General features: G+C 40.1%; 2 protein-coding genes across 5 annotated transcripts in view; one reads left to right on the forward strand and one right to left on the reverse strand.

Moving 5' to 3' along the window:
• Nucleotides 1-19,194, reverse strand: part of LOC121925367 (stAR-related lipid transfer protein 13-like) — a 1,219,986-nt gene that overhangs the window by 931,193 nt on the left and 269,599 nt on the right. The gene's annotated exons all lie outside the window — the stretch shown is intronic.
• Nucleotides 1-19,194, forward strand: part of LOC121925364 (neurobeachin) — a 205,311-nt gene that overhangs the window by 92,249 nt on the left and 93,868 nt on the right. For both annotated transcript variants that reach the window (XM_042457428.1, XM_042457429.1), the window contains exons 11-18: nt 1,898-2,006; nt 8,410-8,562; nt 14,119-14,287; nt 14,535-14,614; nt 15,147-15,209; nt 15,668-15,765; nt 16,914-17,006; nt 18,236-18,344. In XM_042457428.1, coding sequence (XP_042313362.1) covers nt 1,898-2,006; nt 8,410-8,562; nt 14,119-14,287; nt 14,535-14,614; nt 15,147-15,209; nt 15,668-15,765; nt 16,914-17,006; nt 18,236-18,344 — 874 coding nt within the window. The remainder of the gene's footprint in view (nt 1-1,897; nt 2,007-8,409; nt 8,563-14,118; nt 14,288-14,534; nt 14,615-15,146; nt 15,210-15,667; nt 15,766-16,913; nt 17,007-18,235; nt 18,345-19,194) is intronic.

A 19,194-nucleotide genomic window follows, 5' to 3' on the forward strand; every position in this document is an offset into this window, starting at 1 on the left:
CTGTGGTTGATTTGCACAGTCTTTGTTAACTTCATTAATAACAACTATAATTATTTCCATCAAACATTTATAAATTATGTACATGTTGATTTTGGGTTCTCTGAGGATATTATTAATATTACCAATACAGCAAAGGTGTCTGGGACAATACTGATCAACTATATAGCCCTCCCAATATAGTGCACCCAAAGAAAATTAGTAAGCAGTGTAATATTGAGAACATCAAGAAGTCTTGATTTGGACCTTATAATTTGATCAAAAATGTAAATGTACAAAGAAGGAGGAGAGGAGAATATTGTATGTCATTTATTCATCTGTTATTTGTATTCATATACGTTGTTTAATAAATTTATTTTAAAAATGTAAATGTACAATCAACCTCCTTTTGTATAAGTAGTATTCTCAACAAATTATGATTACCCAATAGAGTGAGTGTAGCATGACCACAAAGATAAAATTGTAGTTGACAAGAGAATATATGTCAGTACTAGGGAGAACTATCTCTGTCTTCCTTAAAGGGACATTATGTGAGGCATTGCAGCCAAAATAGGTGCCAAATAAGTTGATTCCAAGATTGCCCAAGGAATCTGAATCAGGCTGAACATACTTGTCAGTTATTGTACAAGTCAGTAGATATGCCTTTTGTTTAGGGCTGCCAAAAATTGGACACAGCTCCTGTACCTTTAATTACTGTGTGGAAAAAGGAATTTCAGCAGGTGTTTTTTGTTATCTGGTTGCACGATAAGCAATACCTGTTGAATTTCCCTCTTATATACAATCATTAAAGGTATAGGAGCCAATTCCAGTTTTCTGGCAATCCTAATCAAAAGGCATATTTCCTGACATGTACAGAAATGGACAAGTCCAGCCTCATTCAAATAATTTTGGAAAAATAAATTCACCTTCAGAAAAGGATAGTTGCTTTCTTATGAATGAAACTGCAAGTCCCAGTATAGATATGACATAAAATGAGGGTTTGGTAGAACTAAGAACTGAAATGCCTGTTAGGAAGAGGAAGTAAGCTACATTTTGGTAATTGCAGGGAAGTTAAGAGTACTCGCATTTTGGCAGTCACTGCTTGGTTGAATTGATTTATTAGAGCCAATCTTATGCTCAATTTTGTATCAGATAGAATTAAACTGAAAATGATTTAGTAATGTTGCTGACACTAGACAGTATTGTCTTGCACACCTAAGTTCCTTATCCATGAGATCATAAATGATTTTCCTTTGTGATTTCTATGGCATATGGACCTATAGAAGGATAGTAGTAGTAATAACCTAGAAATTATTCACATTTCAGGATAAATTTTTCAGCCCTATTAGGCATATCATTGAATGGCTAAATGAATGCTCATTAAGCCATCACAAACAAGGTTGCTTAGTAATATGGGCTCTGTATTTTAAGCATAATACGTCAATGATCATAGAATCATAGAGTTGGAAGGGCCATCCAGTCCAGCCTCTGCCATGCAGGAAATCTAAATCAAAGCATCCCCGACAAATGGCCATCCAGCCTCTGTTTAAAGATCTCTAAGGAAGGAGACTCCACTACACTCAGAGGGAGTTTGTTCCACTGTCGAACAGCCCTTCCTATCAAGAAGTTCCTCCTAATGTTGAGGTGGAATCTCTTTTCCTGTAGCTTGCATCCATTGCTCCGGGACCCTCCTCAATATGTCATTCCTTCAAATATTTAAACAGGGCTATCATATCACCCCTTAACCTTCTCTTCTCCAGGCTAAACATCTCCAGCTCCCTAAGTTGTTAGAAAAATGTCAGGGCTTCCGCACCTTCATTTTAGAGTAATTATTATAAGTGGTTTCTATTTTTATATTTAAAGTATTAAAACCTTGTTCCAGAACACTTAAATCTAATCAGTGTTCATTCTTTAAATGCAGTGCTACTCTCTTGGCTTTCCTGGTGGACCTTCTTAAGAGCTCAGTAGCCATGCAGGAACAAATGTTGGGTGGAAAAGGATTCCTAGTTATTGGCTACCTCCTTGAAAAGGTAAGTGGTGATAATATTTGTTGTAGTACTAACATTCCAACATAATTGACCAATTTACATAATTTGAATATGAAGTTGCCTAGAATTAATAATGCTGACTTCAACATTATAATTTGCAATAGAATATCTTGTTGAGACTTTGGCCTGACTAACTACATAGTTTTTTCCCCAAGCGTTAGTTGAAGCAACAGGCTGGTTGTTGGCTAGATCAAGTGTGGCATTGAAAATGTCCAAATATGTGAGAGTACATAATTATATATGCTGTGTTAGCCTACTTTACTTATTGGACTGTGTACTTAAGCAGCGACCCAGTGGAGCTTTTCCAAGTGGTAGTGTGTCTGTGTCCTTTGATTCCTTATCCACAGATTCAACCTTCCATAGTTGAAAATATTCCATAAATATATAAATTACAAAAAGCAAACCTTGATTTTACCATTTTATATAAGAGTCACCAATTTACTTTGCCACTGAATTAAAAGGGACTTGGGCATTTACATTTTGTTCTCTATGGAGGGTCCTGGAACCAAACTTCAGGATCTTGGTATCCTTACAGACCTACTGTAAAAAAAATTTTAGGCACTTGGGGCACAAAAATGTTTGCCTTCACAGCAGTTTCAACACCAAGGACTTGGTGACTGTTGCATGATTTGTTCAATATATAAAGACATTAAATGATATGATTGTAAATTAAATGGCATTATTATTTATTATTATTTTCTTTTCTTATAACCTGCCTTTCTCCCAATATAGGGACTCAAGGCATTGAACAAGTGTTAAACAATAAAAATTAAAAACAATACATCAATATAAAATGTTTAAAAATTACTTTTTAAGGATTAAAACAGTTATAAATTAAAATGTAATATATTAAAATACAAACCATTAAAATTTCGATAGCCCAGCATTAAAAACCCAGTCCTTCTCTGCTTAATAGGTCTGACTGCACAGGAATGTCTTTATCTGGTGTTGGAAGGAGAGTAAGGATCCTGGAGATCCTAGGGAGAGTATTGGAAAAGCTTTGTTTTTCCCAGAGCTGTCCAGTTGCAGATATTCTTGCTCACTTTGGGCAAAGTGCTTAAACGATCAGTTAAGATGAAGCTATTGACACTCTTTGCAAGAATGGATTGTCTACACTTATTTTGCATTTTTCAGGATAGAATTATCCTTTAATTCCCTTGATAGAAGGACCAGGGGAAGTGTGACTGTGCTGTTTTGGCTTAATCTCTTGGAAGTTTTTTGATACCACTGGCCATAGTACTGTCTTGGGTTGTGAGACTAGAGTTGGAGGCACTGTGCTGCAGTGGCTTTGCAGTAGTGTGCATGGTGAATTTCAGAGTGTGCTATTGGAGAATAGTGTGTGTTCCATGGCAGTTTTGCTGTGAATTATCACAGGAAACAATTTTGTTCTTAATGCTTTTAAACTTCTGTATAAGCTGCTGCTGGGACCAGATGTTAGAAATTTAGACAAAATAGCATCAGTATATAGATTACATGCAGATCTATTTCTTTGTTATGTCTCAGTCATGTGTGGCTATCAGCGACTAAAGGTGGGTACATTAGTAGGCTGAGTGAGAGTTAATCAGCTGTATAAATCCATTAAAAATGGTGGCTCTATGGAGAGGTTTCCAGCTCTAGGAATTGTGCAGCCTAATTGTGACGCGTTACAGACTGCTCCTTTGGGGCGGCCTGTAGGCGCGCCGTTCCCCAGTGTATCGGGGCCTCAGTGGCTAGAACGGCAAAAGGCCACTTCCCCGCAGCCTGGAAAGGGGTGTCCTTGGGGCTGCTTTGCGTCACTGGGCGCAGCCTTCAGACAGCTGCGCCCAGCCACGCAAGGGAGAAAGGGGCCAAGCGGCCCCTTTCTCCTTGGGCTGGCGGCAGCTGTCTGAAGGCTGCGCCCAGTGACGCAAAGCAGCGCCGCAACCCAGGAAGGAGCTCCGAAAGGAGCTCCTTCCTGCTCCGCACAAAGGGTGCACTAAGCGCCCTCGGGCGCGGAGCGACGATGTCACGTTGCGCCGCCCCGTATAGAGGCGGCGCGGCCGTGACGTCTCATGGCGGCCCCATGTAGATGGGGCGCTGCCATTTTGTACGGACTCAGTCCGTACTAGGGTTAGGGGGTGCGGAAGCACCGCACTTCCTAACCCTAATACGACTGACTACGTACTTAAAGGCCCGTCTGTAACGGGCCTGTGCTTGATTTGGCTGTCTTACCAATACAAGGAGAAAGCAAGCCTATGGGGGCTCTTGTTTCATCTTATCACTGGACAGAGATTTAGTTATGTAGGAGCAAAAATGTTCTTCTGCCAGCTTTGGCTGATATGATCATTCCTGTATAGGATGGTGTGCCTGGTGTTGTTCCATTGGTAATCTAAAGATTGGTTTATGGTGCAGTGCAGCCTCAGTCAGCCATTCTTGGGCCTCATTTAGAGAATATGCAACATTTGCTGCCCTTGCTACCAGCTAGGTTAAGATGGAAATCCTGGGTTACAGAACCCTAAACAGTTTGGGACTAGGCTACCAGAATGATTGTTTTTCTTCCATGTTAACCACCCCAATCTCTGCACACTGTCATCTGTATGTTCTGCTTACAACAGTCTACTATATATATTTTAGTTGTAGTGTGGAGGACAGCCTTCTCTATAATTGCACCATCATGTAAAATTATCCTCTCACTAAGATCAGGCAGGGTTCCAGTACATAGTGTTTGTGCTGCCAAGTAGAGACTGTTGTCCAAACATTTCTTTAACCCAAGTCATAATCTCTACTGATTAATGAATTTTAAATGAACTTGTTTTTTATATTTGCTCACTGGTGTTATTGTGTCATCTCATTTTACCACTCAAGTATTGTGGACCACATTGTAATTTCAAAAGAAAGGCAATATAAAGGTCAAAAAATAAATAAATAAAACCATTGACCTTTATGGTGGTAGAATCAAAGATATAGCTCTGTTAATCTGGAAAATCAATATGCAAAGTGATCTTGTAACACCCTTATGACATCTGAAAGACTATATCTGAAGCCTACTACTTCCATTCTTTCTTTCAGTTAGTCTCAAAGGTGCAAAGATCCCTTTGCATACTTATTGCCAGAGCGCCTTCCCCAACCTGATGTTTTCAGATGTGTTGGACAGTAACTGCTGTCATCCACATCATTCAAATGAGAGCTAGCAGACCATACAACTGGTCTAATTTCCATAATGCTCCTAAATAATTCTACAACTCATAATCTTTTGCTTTTATTTATACTAAATGGGATATTCCTTGATCTATATTTTGAGGTAAGCATTATGGGGGATGTGGGGCCAGTATTCTGCTCTGAGACCACCTCTGTAGTTTGTTTAAGTTCCAAAACAAAGCCCAAAATAGAAATGGCTGGAAGTACACTTTACTTTTGTTTTTTGTTTTTTGCAAAAAGGCATTTACATCTCTACTTTAAAATTAATGACAGAAGTACCTGATCAACACTTTAAAAAAGTGTTGGTTCTTGTCGTCATCAACACATTTATAATAGCGTATAAAAGATGACATGATGATGATATCAGTGCTAGAGATAACTGAGGAAGAACTCTATTGCCCTAGGTTTCATAGGCAGCTAACTGTCCACTCTGGGGACAAAACACTGGTTCGGTCCAACATGTTATCTTGTCAAGCATATTTCTTTCATATGCTCAATTTAATGGTACTTTTCTTGAAGTTCAGTTATGAGGAAGCAACGTGAATTGTGTAAAATCAATAACACCATGAACAAAAGGTTTATAGGATTTGTTTTATAGGTAGATGCCTTTCTGTACACAATTTTGTGGGCAGTTTTTCTTTACATTTAACAGTGGATACTGTTATATCTTGCATAAGATTGCTTAATTAGATCAATAGTCACGCGGACTGGAGATGAGGGGAGTGTTAGTTCCAGACCACTAGGTTCAGGAAAACCAATATAGAGGTTCATACTCAGAACAGTCCTGTGGTGCTTGGAAATTTAATGGTGTTTATTGTAGCTTTGCTGTTTCCTAAATGTATTTGTTGCTACTTTCATGGCATAGCAGATATATTTTTATTCTGTGATGCCTTGTGTTCAAATGAAATTGCAGATGCTTGTGAACTCTGATTGATAGGCATCAGCAAAACATGTTGGGTAATAAATAAAATAAAGAGTCAAGCAGTACATGTTTTGAAATGACCTAGCTTCCCTTTTGGAGGACTATGGAGAGGCGATGACGGCAGCAAAGAACTCGTTCTAGCTGCGCGTATCGCGTCCGCGGAGTCCGTCCAGCAGAGCTGTTCAGAGTAGTGAGGGAACTACGCATCTTCCCTCCTCCTGAACCCTATTTTGGAAACACTAAGGCCTGCGGTGACCAATTTAACAACCTTCTTCGCGGATAAAACCTCTCGGATAAGGCTGATCTCGATGCCATGTTGGTCAGAAACCAGTGTAGAGGTCTCCAGAGCTTCCGTGGACTCAATTAGACTGGACACTTTGAGTCTGTAAGTACCGAGGAGGGGACAAGATCCTTAGAAGTGTAGGAAGACAACCTGCTCTCTCAATCCCAGTCCCTCATGGCTAGCGGCTCAAGGGGGATCGGGGGTAACTACCTTGTTACACCGAATAATAACCATCATTCAGGGATGGCAATTCCATCTAATTTGAAACGGCTATGTAAACCACTGTTAAAGAAGCCCTCCCTTGACCCCCTGATGCAATAATTATCGGCCGGTATCGCTATTGCCATTTCTAGGGAAGGTGATCGAGAGGGCGGTTGCCATCCAGCTTCAATCGATTTGGATGAAACGATTTTCTAGACCCATTCAAACGGGCTTCCGGGCGGGCTATGGGGTTGAGACTGCCATGGTCGCCCTGGCGATGATCTCCGTCTGGGCATGGACAGGGGTACGTGTCCCTGTTAGTGCTCTTAGACATCTCAGCGGCTTTATACCATTGACCATGGGTATCCCTCTGGGACGTCGAGAGAGTTGGGAATTGGTGGCACTGTGCTCCAGTGGTTCCGTTCCTACCTCTCGGGTCTGTCCCAGATGGTGCAGCGGGGGGACGTGTGCTCCGATAGGAGGGCACTTACATCTGGTGTCCCTCAGGGAGCCATTCTGTCCCCCATGCTATTCAACATTTACATGAAAACCGCTGGGTGAGATCATCGGAGACACGGGGCACGGTGTTATCAGTACGCTGATGACACCCAGATAGTCTTCTCTGGGCCTCCAGCTGCTGCAGTGACCAGGGATGACATCTCTCCCTGGATGCCTGTCTGGAGTCAGTAATGGGCTGGATGAGGGGAAACAGACTCAGTTTGAATCCAGAGAAAACGGGATGCTTGTGATAGGTTCTCCGGCCCGGGAATGGTTGTTTGTCCACCTGTCCTGAACGGGATCACGCTCCCCGTGAAGGACTCAGCTCGCAGTCTGGGGATGCTTCTGGACTCGTCGCTCCATCTTACATCCCAGGTGATGCGACGGTCAGGAGCACTTGTTATCAGCTTAGGCTGAACGCCAGCTGCGCCCTACCTGGGCCGGGGGGACCTTGAAACGGTAGTACATGCTCGGTAACCTCTCGTTTGGATTTCCGTAGCGCTCTACATGGGGCAACCCTTGTACCATACTCGGAAGCTTCAGTGGTTCAAAACATGGCAGCGAGACGGTCACTGGCTCTTCCAGGACCAGTCACATAACACCAATTTGAAAGATCTCCATTGGCTGCCTATTCGCTTCCGGGCACAATACAAGGTTGTTTTATTACCTATAAAACCTAATGGCTTGGGCCCAGGGTACTTGAAGGACCGCCTCTCCCCATACATTCTGCCCCACACACTCAGATCTGCTGGGAAGCAATTGTTACGTGTCCCAGAGGCAAGATATATTCTACCACCACTCAGAGGGCCTTTTATCTCTGGCCCCATCCTCTGGAACTCGCTTCCGCACAAGCCCGCTCAGCCACCCCTGGAATACTCAAAAAGGGGCTTAAAACTTTTTGTTCCAGCAGGCTTACTCCTAACTTCCATGTTGCCCCTCTCTCTCTCTCTCATTGTTCTTGTAATCCTGTGCTAGTGGAAACATTTTAACTGGATTTATCTGTTGTAAGATATTGTGAGATTTTGTATTTTAATTTTTGTATATTGATTGTATCGTGTTTTTGGCTGTTGTGACCCGCCTTGACCGGAAAGGCGTGGCTAAAAATAAAGCTTTTATTATTTATTATTATTATGGTGAGGTAGTAGTTCTTTGTGTTAATTTAATTTGAAGGATGTGTGTGTATTTGTCCTGCTGTCTTGCTTAATTTTATTAAAACATGTATAAAACGTTAATACATTAAAAATAGATTTGAGTCCTTTTGACAGAACATATGTAGAAATAAATATCTAGCAAAATAACATTTATTTATTTATTTGTTTATTCAGTCATCCAGAGTTCATATAACAAGAGCTGTGCTGGAACAGTTTTTGTCGTTTGCAAAATATCTGGATGGACTCTCACATGGAGCACCATTACTCAAACAATTATGTGACCATATCCTTTTCAACCCTGCTATTTGGATACATACTCCTGCAAAGGTCAGTGAAGTGTATGTTACACAAAAAGTCTTTTTTTAACTTTTTAATTCATAAACATCATCCAGATTTGTGTTAAAGTAAATAAATGTGTTTCCCTGATAGCTCAGTCTAACTATCAAAATGAATAGGTATTTTTTGACTGGGGAACAAATTTTAGCTTGGCTGAGTGAGTAAATCTGTGACATTTATCACCAGTGATCTTTCCTTCCCCAAATCCCATGTCATGTGTATTATGGGGAGGGAGGCTTGCTTGCCCTTTCTCTGGACTTCTTTTAGAAGATATCAGCAGCACCTCACAACTGCTTCTTTCAGCAAAGGTCCAACAGGAGTGAGTAACTCCTTTCCTCTACCTTTCTGAAGAAAAGAGGGGAGTTAGCTCTTTTTCTGCAGTTGTCTGAAGAAAGCTTCAGTGCTGCATTATTGCTGATGCCTCTGCATGGGTGGGTGAGAGGTTTTGTTTCTTTTCCTTTCCATTTGAGATTTTGCAAGAGGCAGAAGTAAGCCCCTGAAAAGAAGCAGAACCTATTCCCCCTTCTCAGTTCTCTGAGGAATATGATTTTCCCCCCACTCACAAGAAAAGCTATGGAAAAAGTCGCAGGCATACCACAGTACTGGTTAGTGCAAAAACTAGATGACAATTGAGAAATGGAAGAAAGAGAGAATGTCACTTCATTGTTCCTCTTGCAAAATCTGCATCTATGACATGCCACAGTTTCTTGCTAAAATCCAACAAAAAGGAAGAGAAGGGAATTCTTCTCTCCTCCTTTTTTTTCTTATCCCACCCCACTCCCAGGATGTAGGAAGCACTGGCAGTTCATTTTTCCAAAGCTCATCTTGTAGAATAGAAGCTTCTAATATTCCTGTTGCCTCTGTGGAAAAGTCATTATTTTTTCCTGAAAGGTGAGGTTTCTGGTTTTGGTTTGTTTGTATCTTGGTTTGAAGAAGATGCTATCTGCTTCCTGGAAGGAAAAAAACTAAATAGAAAAAGTAGAGATGGAAAGAACATTGGCTTCCTGGATGGAACATGGGTTTCCCAATAATGATGACAATTTTCACCTAATATTAAGTGTGTCTTACAGGCCTGTTACAGACAGCCAAAATAAAGCTGCTTTGAGTCACAGTGGAGGTATGGTGTTTCAGTGATGCATGTGTCCTAAGAGTCCAGAAGTTGCAACAAAGCCATGCTCCAGCCCTAAGGACTGGAGCGTGGCTTTGGTGTGGCTTCTGAACTCTCAGGATGCATGCATCATTGAAACACCATACCTCCACTGTGACTCGAAGCAGCTTTATTTTGGCTGTCTGTAACAGGCCACAGTGTAGTATTTTTCAGCTAAGAAATATGTGTGGTTTCTTTGTGTGAAAATAATAGAGTTTTTCGGGGGAGGTGGGGGAAAAACCCTGTATCCAGATTCTCGTGTGTGTGTGTGTGTGTGTGTGTGTGTGTGTGTGTGTAAAAAAACATCCAGAACCCTTCCATGCCCAGAAAGACATCCACCTGGTTTGTGTGTGTGCAACCAGCAATCTTAGGCAGGGTACATATATGTCTGTTAAGAATAATTTCATGAGAAGTGTTGGGATGGGGAATTACTGAGTGAAAACTATGTAGAAATACTTATTTTTTCCAGAGGAGGCAGAAAGCTTGGAATTATTTACTCTTAATTGTGAAGACGAAGTAGAAAATTATTTATGTATAGTGTCATCTAGTAGAGTTGTTTCGAGTTGTCAGGGGCCTCTTACATTCTGGCTCCCAAGAAGGAAACACAGACCACTTGCTTTGAGGAATTCTCAAGACACTTTGCATACAAAATTGATCGGATTCGCTCTGACTTGGATGCTGTAGTCAGGACAAGTCCAGTGGATGTAATCATAGTGCCTGTTTGTCCCATATTATTGGATAGGTTTCAGTTTGTGCAGCCTGAGGATGTGGATAGGATGCTTGGAGAAGTGAGGGCCACCACGTGCATACTGGATCCTTGCCCTTCCTGGCTTCTGAAATCAGCTAGAGGAGGACTGGCTCAGTGGGTAAGGGGAGTGGTTAATGCTTCACTGCAGCAAGACAAATTTCCATCCTGCCTAAAGGAGGCTGTGGTGAAGCTGTTACTGAAAAAGACCTCCCTGGATCCCACTATTCTTGACCAATCTCTAACATTCCATTCTTAGGCAAGGTTCTGGAGTGAGCGGTGGCCTCCCATTTCAATATGGCTTCAGGCTTGGCTATGGCACAGAGACAGTTTTGGTTGCCTTGGTAGTTGACCACTGCAGGGAACTGGATAGGGGGAGTGTGTCCCTGTTGGTCTTGCTGGATCTTTTAGAGGCTTCTGATACCATCGGCCATGGTATCCTTCTGAGCTGCCTTTCTGGGAATGGGACTAGGGGGCACTGCTATTCAGTGGTTCTGGTCTTTTCTGGAGGGGTGGACTCAGAAGGTGGTGTTGGGGGACTCCTGTTCAACTCCTTGGCCATTGACCTGTGGGGTCTCACAGAGTTCTGTTTTGTCCCCCATGTTGTTTAACATCTACATGAAGCCATGTGGAGTTTTGGGGTGCAGTGTCATCAGTATGTAGATGACACCCAACTCTATCTCTCCTTTCCATCTGACTCCAAGGAAGCTGTCTCTGTGCTGAACCAGTGTCTGCTGTCAGTAAGGGACTGGATGAGGGCAAACAAATTGAAGCTTAATCCAGACAAAGCAGAGATGCTCCTGGTCAGTCGTAAGGCAGATCAGGGAGTTGGAGCTGTGCCTGAGCCACTCCTGCTGAAATCCCAGGCTTGCAGCTTAGATGTGCTCCAGGTATCAGCTGTAGCCAGGAGTGCATTTGCACAATTAAAACTAGTGCACCGCCTGCACCTGTTCCTTGAGACGTCAGATCTGTCTGCAGTGACACATGCTTTAGTTCCATCCTGTTTGGACTACTGTAATGCACTCTATGTGGGGCTGCCTTTGGAAACTGTTTGGAAACTTCAGAGGGTCCAAATTGCTGTTGCTAGATTGCTGACCGAAGCCAGTTACAGGGAGCATATAACTCCTGTATTGAAACAGCCTCACTGGCTACTGGTTCATTTCAGAGCACAATTCAAAGTTCATGACCTATAAAGCCCTACATGGCTTAGGTCCAGATTACTTGAGAGACCGTATCTCCCCATATAAATAATAAATTAATAAATTTTATTTATATACCGTTTTTCCAAAAGATCAAAGTGGTTTACATAGAATTAAAACCAATTATAAACATATCATAAAATAGATAAAAACCAATAACACAATGTACAATATACAGATATAAAAACTATCATTGAATAGGGTGAGGCAGAGAATCAATGGGATCAAATACATAACTTCATTTTCCAGGGGGGAAGGCTTTACAGAAGAGGAAGGTTTTAAGCCTCTTTTAAAATGTTTCCAGGGGGGTGATCAGACGGAGCTCCTCGGGGAGACTATTCCAGATTTGTGGGGCCGCTACTGAGAAGGCCATCTGGGATATAATAACATATTTAGAAGGTGGAATTTCCAGCAAGTTCTTCCCGGTTGTTCTGAGTGTGCGGAGCGGATTATATGGGGAGATGTGGTCCCTAAAGTAATTTGGGCCCAAGCCACGTAGGGCTTTATAGGTAATAACCAACACCTTGTATTGTGTTTGGAAGCGAATAGGCAGCCAGTGCAGATCTTTCAGAATAGGTGTTATATGGTCAAACCTGGAAGCACCGGTGACCAATCTGGCTGCCATATTTTGTACTAACTGAAGCTTCTGAGTTTGGTACAAGGGTTGCCCCATGTAGAGTGCATTACAGAAATCTAAGTGAGAGGTTACCAGAGCATGTACCACAGTTTCAAGGTCTCTTTGGCCCAGGTAGGGTCGCAGTTGACGTATCAACCGAAGTTGATAGCAATCACTTCTGACTGTCGCATCTACTTGAGATGTCAACTGCAGAGACGAGTCCAGAAGTACTCCTAGACTGCGAACTTCGCTCTTCAGGGGAAGTGTGACCCCATTAGGACAGGTGGATAAATTTCCTTCCTTGGGCCTGGGGAACCTATCATGAGTACTTCCGTTTTCTCTGGATTCAAACTGAGTTTGTTTTCCCTCATCCAGCCCATTACCAACTCCAGGCAGGCATTCAGAGGAGAGACTCCATCCTTAGTCACTGCATCAGTCGGAGGCACAGAGAAGCATATTTGGGCGTCATCAGCATACTGATAACACTGCACTCCGTGTCTCCTGATGATCTCTCCCAGCGGTTTCATGTAAATGTTAAACAAAGTGGGGGACAAGATAGCTCCCTGAGGGACACTAGATGTCAGTTCCCTCTTAGAGGAGCAAGTCTCCCCCAACTGCACCATCTGGAATCTGCCCGAGAGGTAGGACCGGAACCACTTAGAGCCCTAAGATTCTCAGGAGAAGGCTTTCTCTTGGTCCCACCACCTTCACAGGTTCGTTTGGTGAGGACACGGGAGAGAGCTTTCTTAGTGGCTGCTCCCACTCTGTGGAGCTCCTTTCCTTGGGAGGCTAGGCTGCCCCCCTCCCTCCTGGCTTTTCAACGCAAGCAAAAACATTTTTATTCCAACAAGTTTTTTAAAATCATGAAGGCCTGTTTTTATTGCTGGGGTGGTGGTGGTTTAGTCTAATAATAATAATAATAATAATAATAATAATTTATTTGTATCCCACCCAATCAACAAGGAATCCGGATGGCTAACATGGGAAGAAGTACAATAAAAATACAATAAAAACAAACTAATCCCTTCCCAGCCCCACAGCCATGTAAAGCAGACAATAACAGTAAGCAATATCAATACAGTGGCAAGCAGTAGGAAAACATAAGAACGTTACAAGTCAAACAAGGTTCATAGAAAATCCTTTCTCTAACCCCTCAGCGCAAGTCCACATCCAAACAATATTAAGCAAATTAAATATAAACATAACATAAAACCTGATACAAAAAACATAAAAATAGCAATTACAATACGTCAAAAACCATAATCCATATAACATAATAAAGATAAAAAACTACAATTTATCACAATTAATAAAAAACAATTATAACAGATCAAAGTTCAAAGGAGGCAAAAACAGTTTCCATGCCCACCTGCCAGGCCAACGCCCCAGGAGCTGACACAGGTGCCTCCTTTCCTCCTCTTCCGAGTAAGGGACCAATAGAGTCAGGGGGGAGGCACAAGCGGAGGTTTTGGGGCCTCTGCCAGGCCAACGCCCCAGGAGCCTTGTGTTTTTGTGTTTTTAAGTTTTAAGTTTTAAAAAGTAAGGGTAGTGACACTTTCTGTGCAGAGATTTGACCTTTTCCCTGTTTCACTCCTATTTTTGCATCATGTTGTGAATTGCTGCCACAAGAGTGTAATAAATATAAATTTTGGTTGCCCTACAGTCTGTAAGGCATGAGTTTTTATGTATTGTGCTTTCACAGTTATGTTGTGTCCGATAGCCAACATGAAAATAAAGGTGAAATGAATTGATAAGTGTTTTAATTATTTATCATTAGATATTAATGCTATAAATCTGATATAAAGTATTGTCTCATATGCTCTTTTTGTAATTACTTCAGGTGCAGCTTTCATTGTATACCTACTTGTCTGCTGAATTCATTGGCACTGCTACAATCTACACTACAATACGTAGAGTAGGGACAGTATTACAGCTAATGCACACACTGAAATACTACTATTGGGTGGTTAATCCTGCTGATAGCAGTGGCATCACTCCTAAAGGTTTGGGTAAGCATAATATATTTGCTCAAAAATCTGTAAATAATGGACTGGTAACAATGCATTCTTACTTATTTAAGTGACATTATTGTAAATGTTTTGTTAAATTGAAGTGAAAAAGATTCACATTTATTTGCATGTAGGATATTATTGCCTTTGTCAGCCAGCCAGAAATGTCTTCTGGTGAAGTATCTACTGAAGCTGCTTAACATTGTCGCCTATATTACATTTCACTCTTCTTTCCTCTTCATTGTAGAAGGTCCTCGGCCATCACAGAAGGAAATAATATCATTACGAGCATTCATGCTTTTATTTTTGAAACAGCTTATTTTGAAGGTAAGTCTTTAGAATATTAATGATTGCTGTCCGTATTCAAATGTGAAGATCAGGCATGGTTATATAGGTAATCATATGATGTGAAATGGCCAAAAAAAATATGAGTGCGCTAGCCTCTTTATGTGCTGCTCACCCGTCCCCCCATCTCTTTGGGGCTGGAGTCATACAAACATTATATTAAGGATTTTGTGAGCCACAGCTTGCACCATCTTTCTTTGTGGATGGGCCATGTTTGATTTACTGTAGGGTTTTAAATCTTTAGTTATGTCTTGATAGTTTGTGTCAACAAAATATATTTAAAGAGGGACCACGGTGAAGAAAAGGTTGAGCACCACTGGCCTACACAGATAAATGGCATAACTTAATATAAAGCAGATTCAGATGTTCATGTTTTAAATAAACATTTTCTGCTGAAATTTCACTTAAATGGGAGGTAATGGAATAACTTTATTGCATAAAGCCACAGGACACTTAAGATAAAATCATTAGTTGGTCAAAATGTAATAAAGATTAATTAAATCATTTCCTGCAGGATCGAGGAGTCAAAGAAGATGAACTACAAAGTATCTTAAATTACTTGTTAACAATGCATGAGGTAGGTTTGAATTAATTATAAACACAGATCTTTAACCCTTTTGCTAACATAGGGTAGGAACCCTTCTATAGCCCCTTGCGTATCTTCCACACCTACTCTGGGTGCGGTTGAGGGCTGGGAACTTCTTTCGAGGAAGCTTTTAATGTCAGAGGTCCATAATGGTGGGGGAGAGAAGAAAGTCCCAGTTACATTGGTTTTGGATACCAAAATGTAGTCTTGGATCTTGGCTTTAATTGTCCTGAAGGCAATTTAGGTTTTATTGTTGTTTAGTCTGTAAGCTGCTCTGAGATAACCTAGTATTTAATCTTGAGCCTGAAGAGTAAGGTACTACACTTGATCTTAGCCAATAGGCTGAGAAGCAATAAAGATAAAGAAGAGTAAGATACAAATTAAAAGTAGAAAATAAAAAGCAACTTCATTGGAAAAGTATTTCTCTAATGTTAGTATATGTCATATAGGATGAAAATATTCATGATGTACTTCAATTGCTTGTGGCTTTAATGTCTGAACATCCAGCATCTATGATACCTGCCTTTGATCAGCGAAATGGGATACGGTAAGATGAAGTGAAATTAAAAATACTATAGCACTCCCTTTCCTTGTAAATAAAATGATAAATTAGAAATAATAGCATGCTTGGGAAATGCATTTTTTCCTAGCATTTTCTGGCATATCTTCAAATAATCATAACGATTTATGAATGTTGTAGAATAAAACAGAATAAATTAAAATAATGTAAGTAATCAGAAATGGTTATGTCTAAACAGTAATTTTTTTTAAAAAAATACATACTTCTTACTCATACTGCATTATTCTCCTCTTCTTTCTATTTTCCTCTGTTGTGCCCAGTGTACACTGTACTGAACAATTGCTATGTTTTCTGTTCAACATAGGTCCAAAACACACTGCAGAATAATCCAGACTGCTTTAACTGTCCTGGCTCAATGCTAGGGAATTCAGGGAACTGTAGTTTTGTGAGACATTTAGCCTTCTCTGTCAGAGAGCTCTGGTGCCACCAAAAAATTACAGTTTTCAGGATTCTCTAGCACTGAGCCAGGACAGTTAAAGCAGTCTCAAACTGGATTATTTCTGCAGTGTGTTTTGGACAGTGATTATGTGGTAAGAGCTTGGTCTTTTAAGGCATTGTCATTGTTATTTGTGTTCAGGGGAATATGTCATTCTTTTTTTAAAACTTCCCTGTTTATGGAAATAAGAGACTAAAAGCAAGATTTTCAATTGTTTCATTATATGGCAAACCTGGTAATGATTTCTTTCTTTGACTGAAGGAATAGGAAACAGAAGGAAGTCTATTTTTACTTCTTGATCTCCAGGTTTTGCATTATCTCTAGTACTATGAGGTCTAAGGACTCAAGTTTTAATGAAACCTAGCATTCTAAGCCAAATTAAGAGACCAAATAGGCACCAGGTTGCATGTCCAGAATCTTGGAAAAATCTAGACAAATTCATGTTGAAGCAATTATCTGTATGTGTAGATTGGTATTTTCATGAAACAGACATAAAGGGTGACAAAATAGATGTATTGTTGGGTAAATAAATTACGGTACCATTTGTGCGTTTTTATAGAATATTAAAAGTTTTGTTTTGATTTCCTTGTTCCAATGAGAAAGTTATTGTTTTTTCAAGTGATTGACTTTGAAAACATTTTTTCAAACATTTTTTCTTTTTTTTTAAAATTTCCTCCAGAGTGATTTATAAATTGTTGGCCTCAAAAAGTGAGAGTATCTGGGTGCAGGCTCTGAAGGTACTAGGGTATTTTCTGAAACATCTGGGACATAAGTAAGTACTATTTCACTTGCTGATACATTCTTTCAAAATCCTTTTATCTACTGAAATACATTTATTTCATTCATAATTTCCCTTTTAAAAAATCTTTACCAGTTATAAAAGTGCAGAAGATTAAATGCAGACTACAGTTGACCGTCCACATTTGTGGGTTTGGCCTTTTTGGTTTGATTATTCATAGATTATTTGCTTCTGCCTCCACTGCTGCCCTGTACCACTTTTAATAAGGACTCCAAGCCCCGTGAGTATGACTGGGAATGTGTGGTGAGGCTTGTAAGTCCCTATTAAAAATGGCATAGGGCAGCAGTGGAGGCAGTGGCAAGCTCTGCCAGCTGCCCACTTCTTCCTTCCAAAGGAACCCTGCCACCTCAAAGGTTATTATTATACTCTATTTATATAGTGCTGTAGATTTACACAGTGCTGTACATACAATCAGTAAAATCGATAAAAATAAAACCTGCCAATAGTGTACATTCTACAGGATAATAACAAGATACATATAAAACAATAGATAATAATACAAGATAGAATTAGATAAAATAAGCAAGCAACAAATTAAAAACATCAAATATTGAATATAAAACCAAATATCAGATAACAATCAGATAAACAATCACACAGTGTACTTTTGTGTGTGTGTGTTAAATATAGTTAGGGCTGAGGCTAGAGTTATTTGCGTTTTTTCCACATTTGTGAGAGTCCTGCACTTCTAACCCAGCAAATATAAAGAGTGGACGGTACATCAAACTACAGAAAACTGACTGGCCCAAGGCTAAAGTCTTCCTCTTTCTGTTTTTAATTGAATTTTGATGTGTGCTGTAATTTAGTCTGTAACCCCGCTTTGATCCACCGGGAGAGGCGGGGAAACATAAATATTATTATTATTATTATTATTATTATTATTATTATTATTACTATTATTATTAAAACAGGTTTGCTAAATTATTACTTGCAGAATTTGTTTTATGCAGTTTTGAACCAGTATGAAAATGCCAGTTCCCTGATAAATGGTGACAGATATAACAGAAATTCTTTAACCACTGCAGTTTCTACGTATTTGGTTTGTTTTTATTCATAAACTACTCCATGTGCAGTCAAAACTTTATGAAACCTGATAAGACTGATCTGATTTCAAAAATACACGTTCACTTAAATAGTGCTTTTTGTCTACTGTTAAAATAAATTTGCTTAATGAATGGTAAATTGTATTTTTTCCCTTGCAGGCGAAAAGTTGAAATTATGCATACACACAGTCTGTTCACTCTTCTTGGAGAGAGATTGATGTTGCATACAAATACTGTGACCATTACAACTTACAACACACTTTATGAGGTACACATTACTAACACCTTTTCAGTAATATCCCTTTTAAAATATTTGAATTATTTTAAAAGGTGACATCCTTAAATAATTTGCAAGTTTAATCCAGATTATACCATTAGAATTTAAGTAAAGTATAGTTTATCTATATATAATGCGTGTTTACCTAGGTTTCAGTACAATATGTCATAAAAACAATCTTCTTTTATGTTTTCATGGTCTCTGTGACTCATACATATCTGTCTTCTACTTGTGTGGAACCACAGATGAAACATTCTGGAGCTAAGTAGAGTTTCCTATGAAACCTCTCCCCCCCCCATCCTCCTTGGTTGATGGCAAAGTGTGCCTCAGCATTGTCCCTTCAGCTCTGTTTCAGCCATCATGTGGACAACACTAATTGAAACATTCTCTTTTCCTTTAAGATCTGAATACTGAGTACTGTTTTATTCATTTTCTTCTGTTTCTGTTTTTTGGGTTGTTGTTGTTTTCTTTTATCTGTCCTCTGTTAGTTTCTCTTTCCTTAGTCTCCATTCATCTTTGACTCCTCTAAAGACTGTTTATGCAGCTCAATCTGGGTTGGCTACCTTGCTTTTTCTCTCAGGCCATCAGTTTAGTGGTCTCCCACAAGGCCCAAATCTCCTCATGCAGGCCAATGGCAAGATCAACCTCTCAGACTTTGCTGCTATTAAGTTGATGGCCTGGAAACAAAGCCCTTGTCAGAAAATACCTTAGTAGTTTTGTGGTCATCTAGAATGAGTTCTACTTGTTGTCATGTTATGCTGAATGGTAAGGGATTCCTTATCTTTATCAACAAACTTTCTTCTTAGGGAGCCCTGGTGGCCCAGTGGTTAAGTGCCGGTAC

The sequence above is a fragment of the Sceloporus undulatus genome, chromosome 3 (genome assembly GCF_019175285.1).
Source record: "Sceloporus undulatus isolate JIND9_A2432 ecotype Alabama chromosome 3, SceUnd_v1.1, whole genome shotgun sequence".
Classification (NCBI taxonomy): domain Eukaryota; kingdom Metazoa; phylum Chordata; class Lepidosauria; order Squamata; family Phrynosomatidae; genus Sceloporus; species Sceloporus undulatus.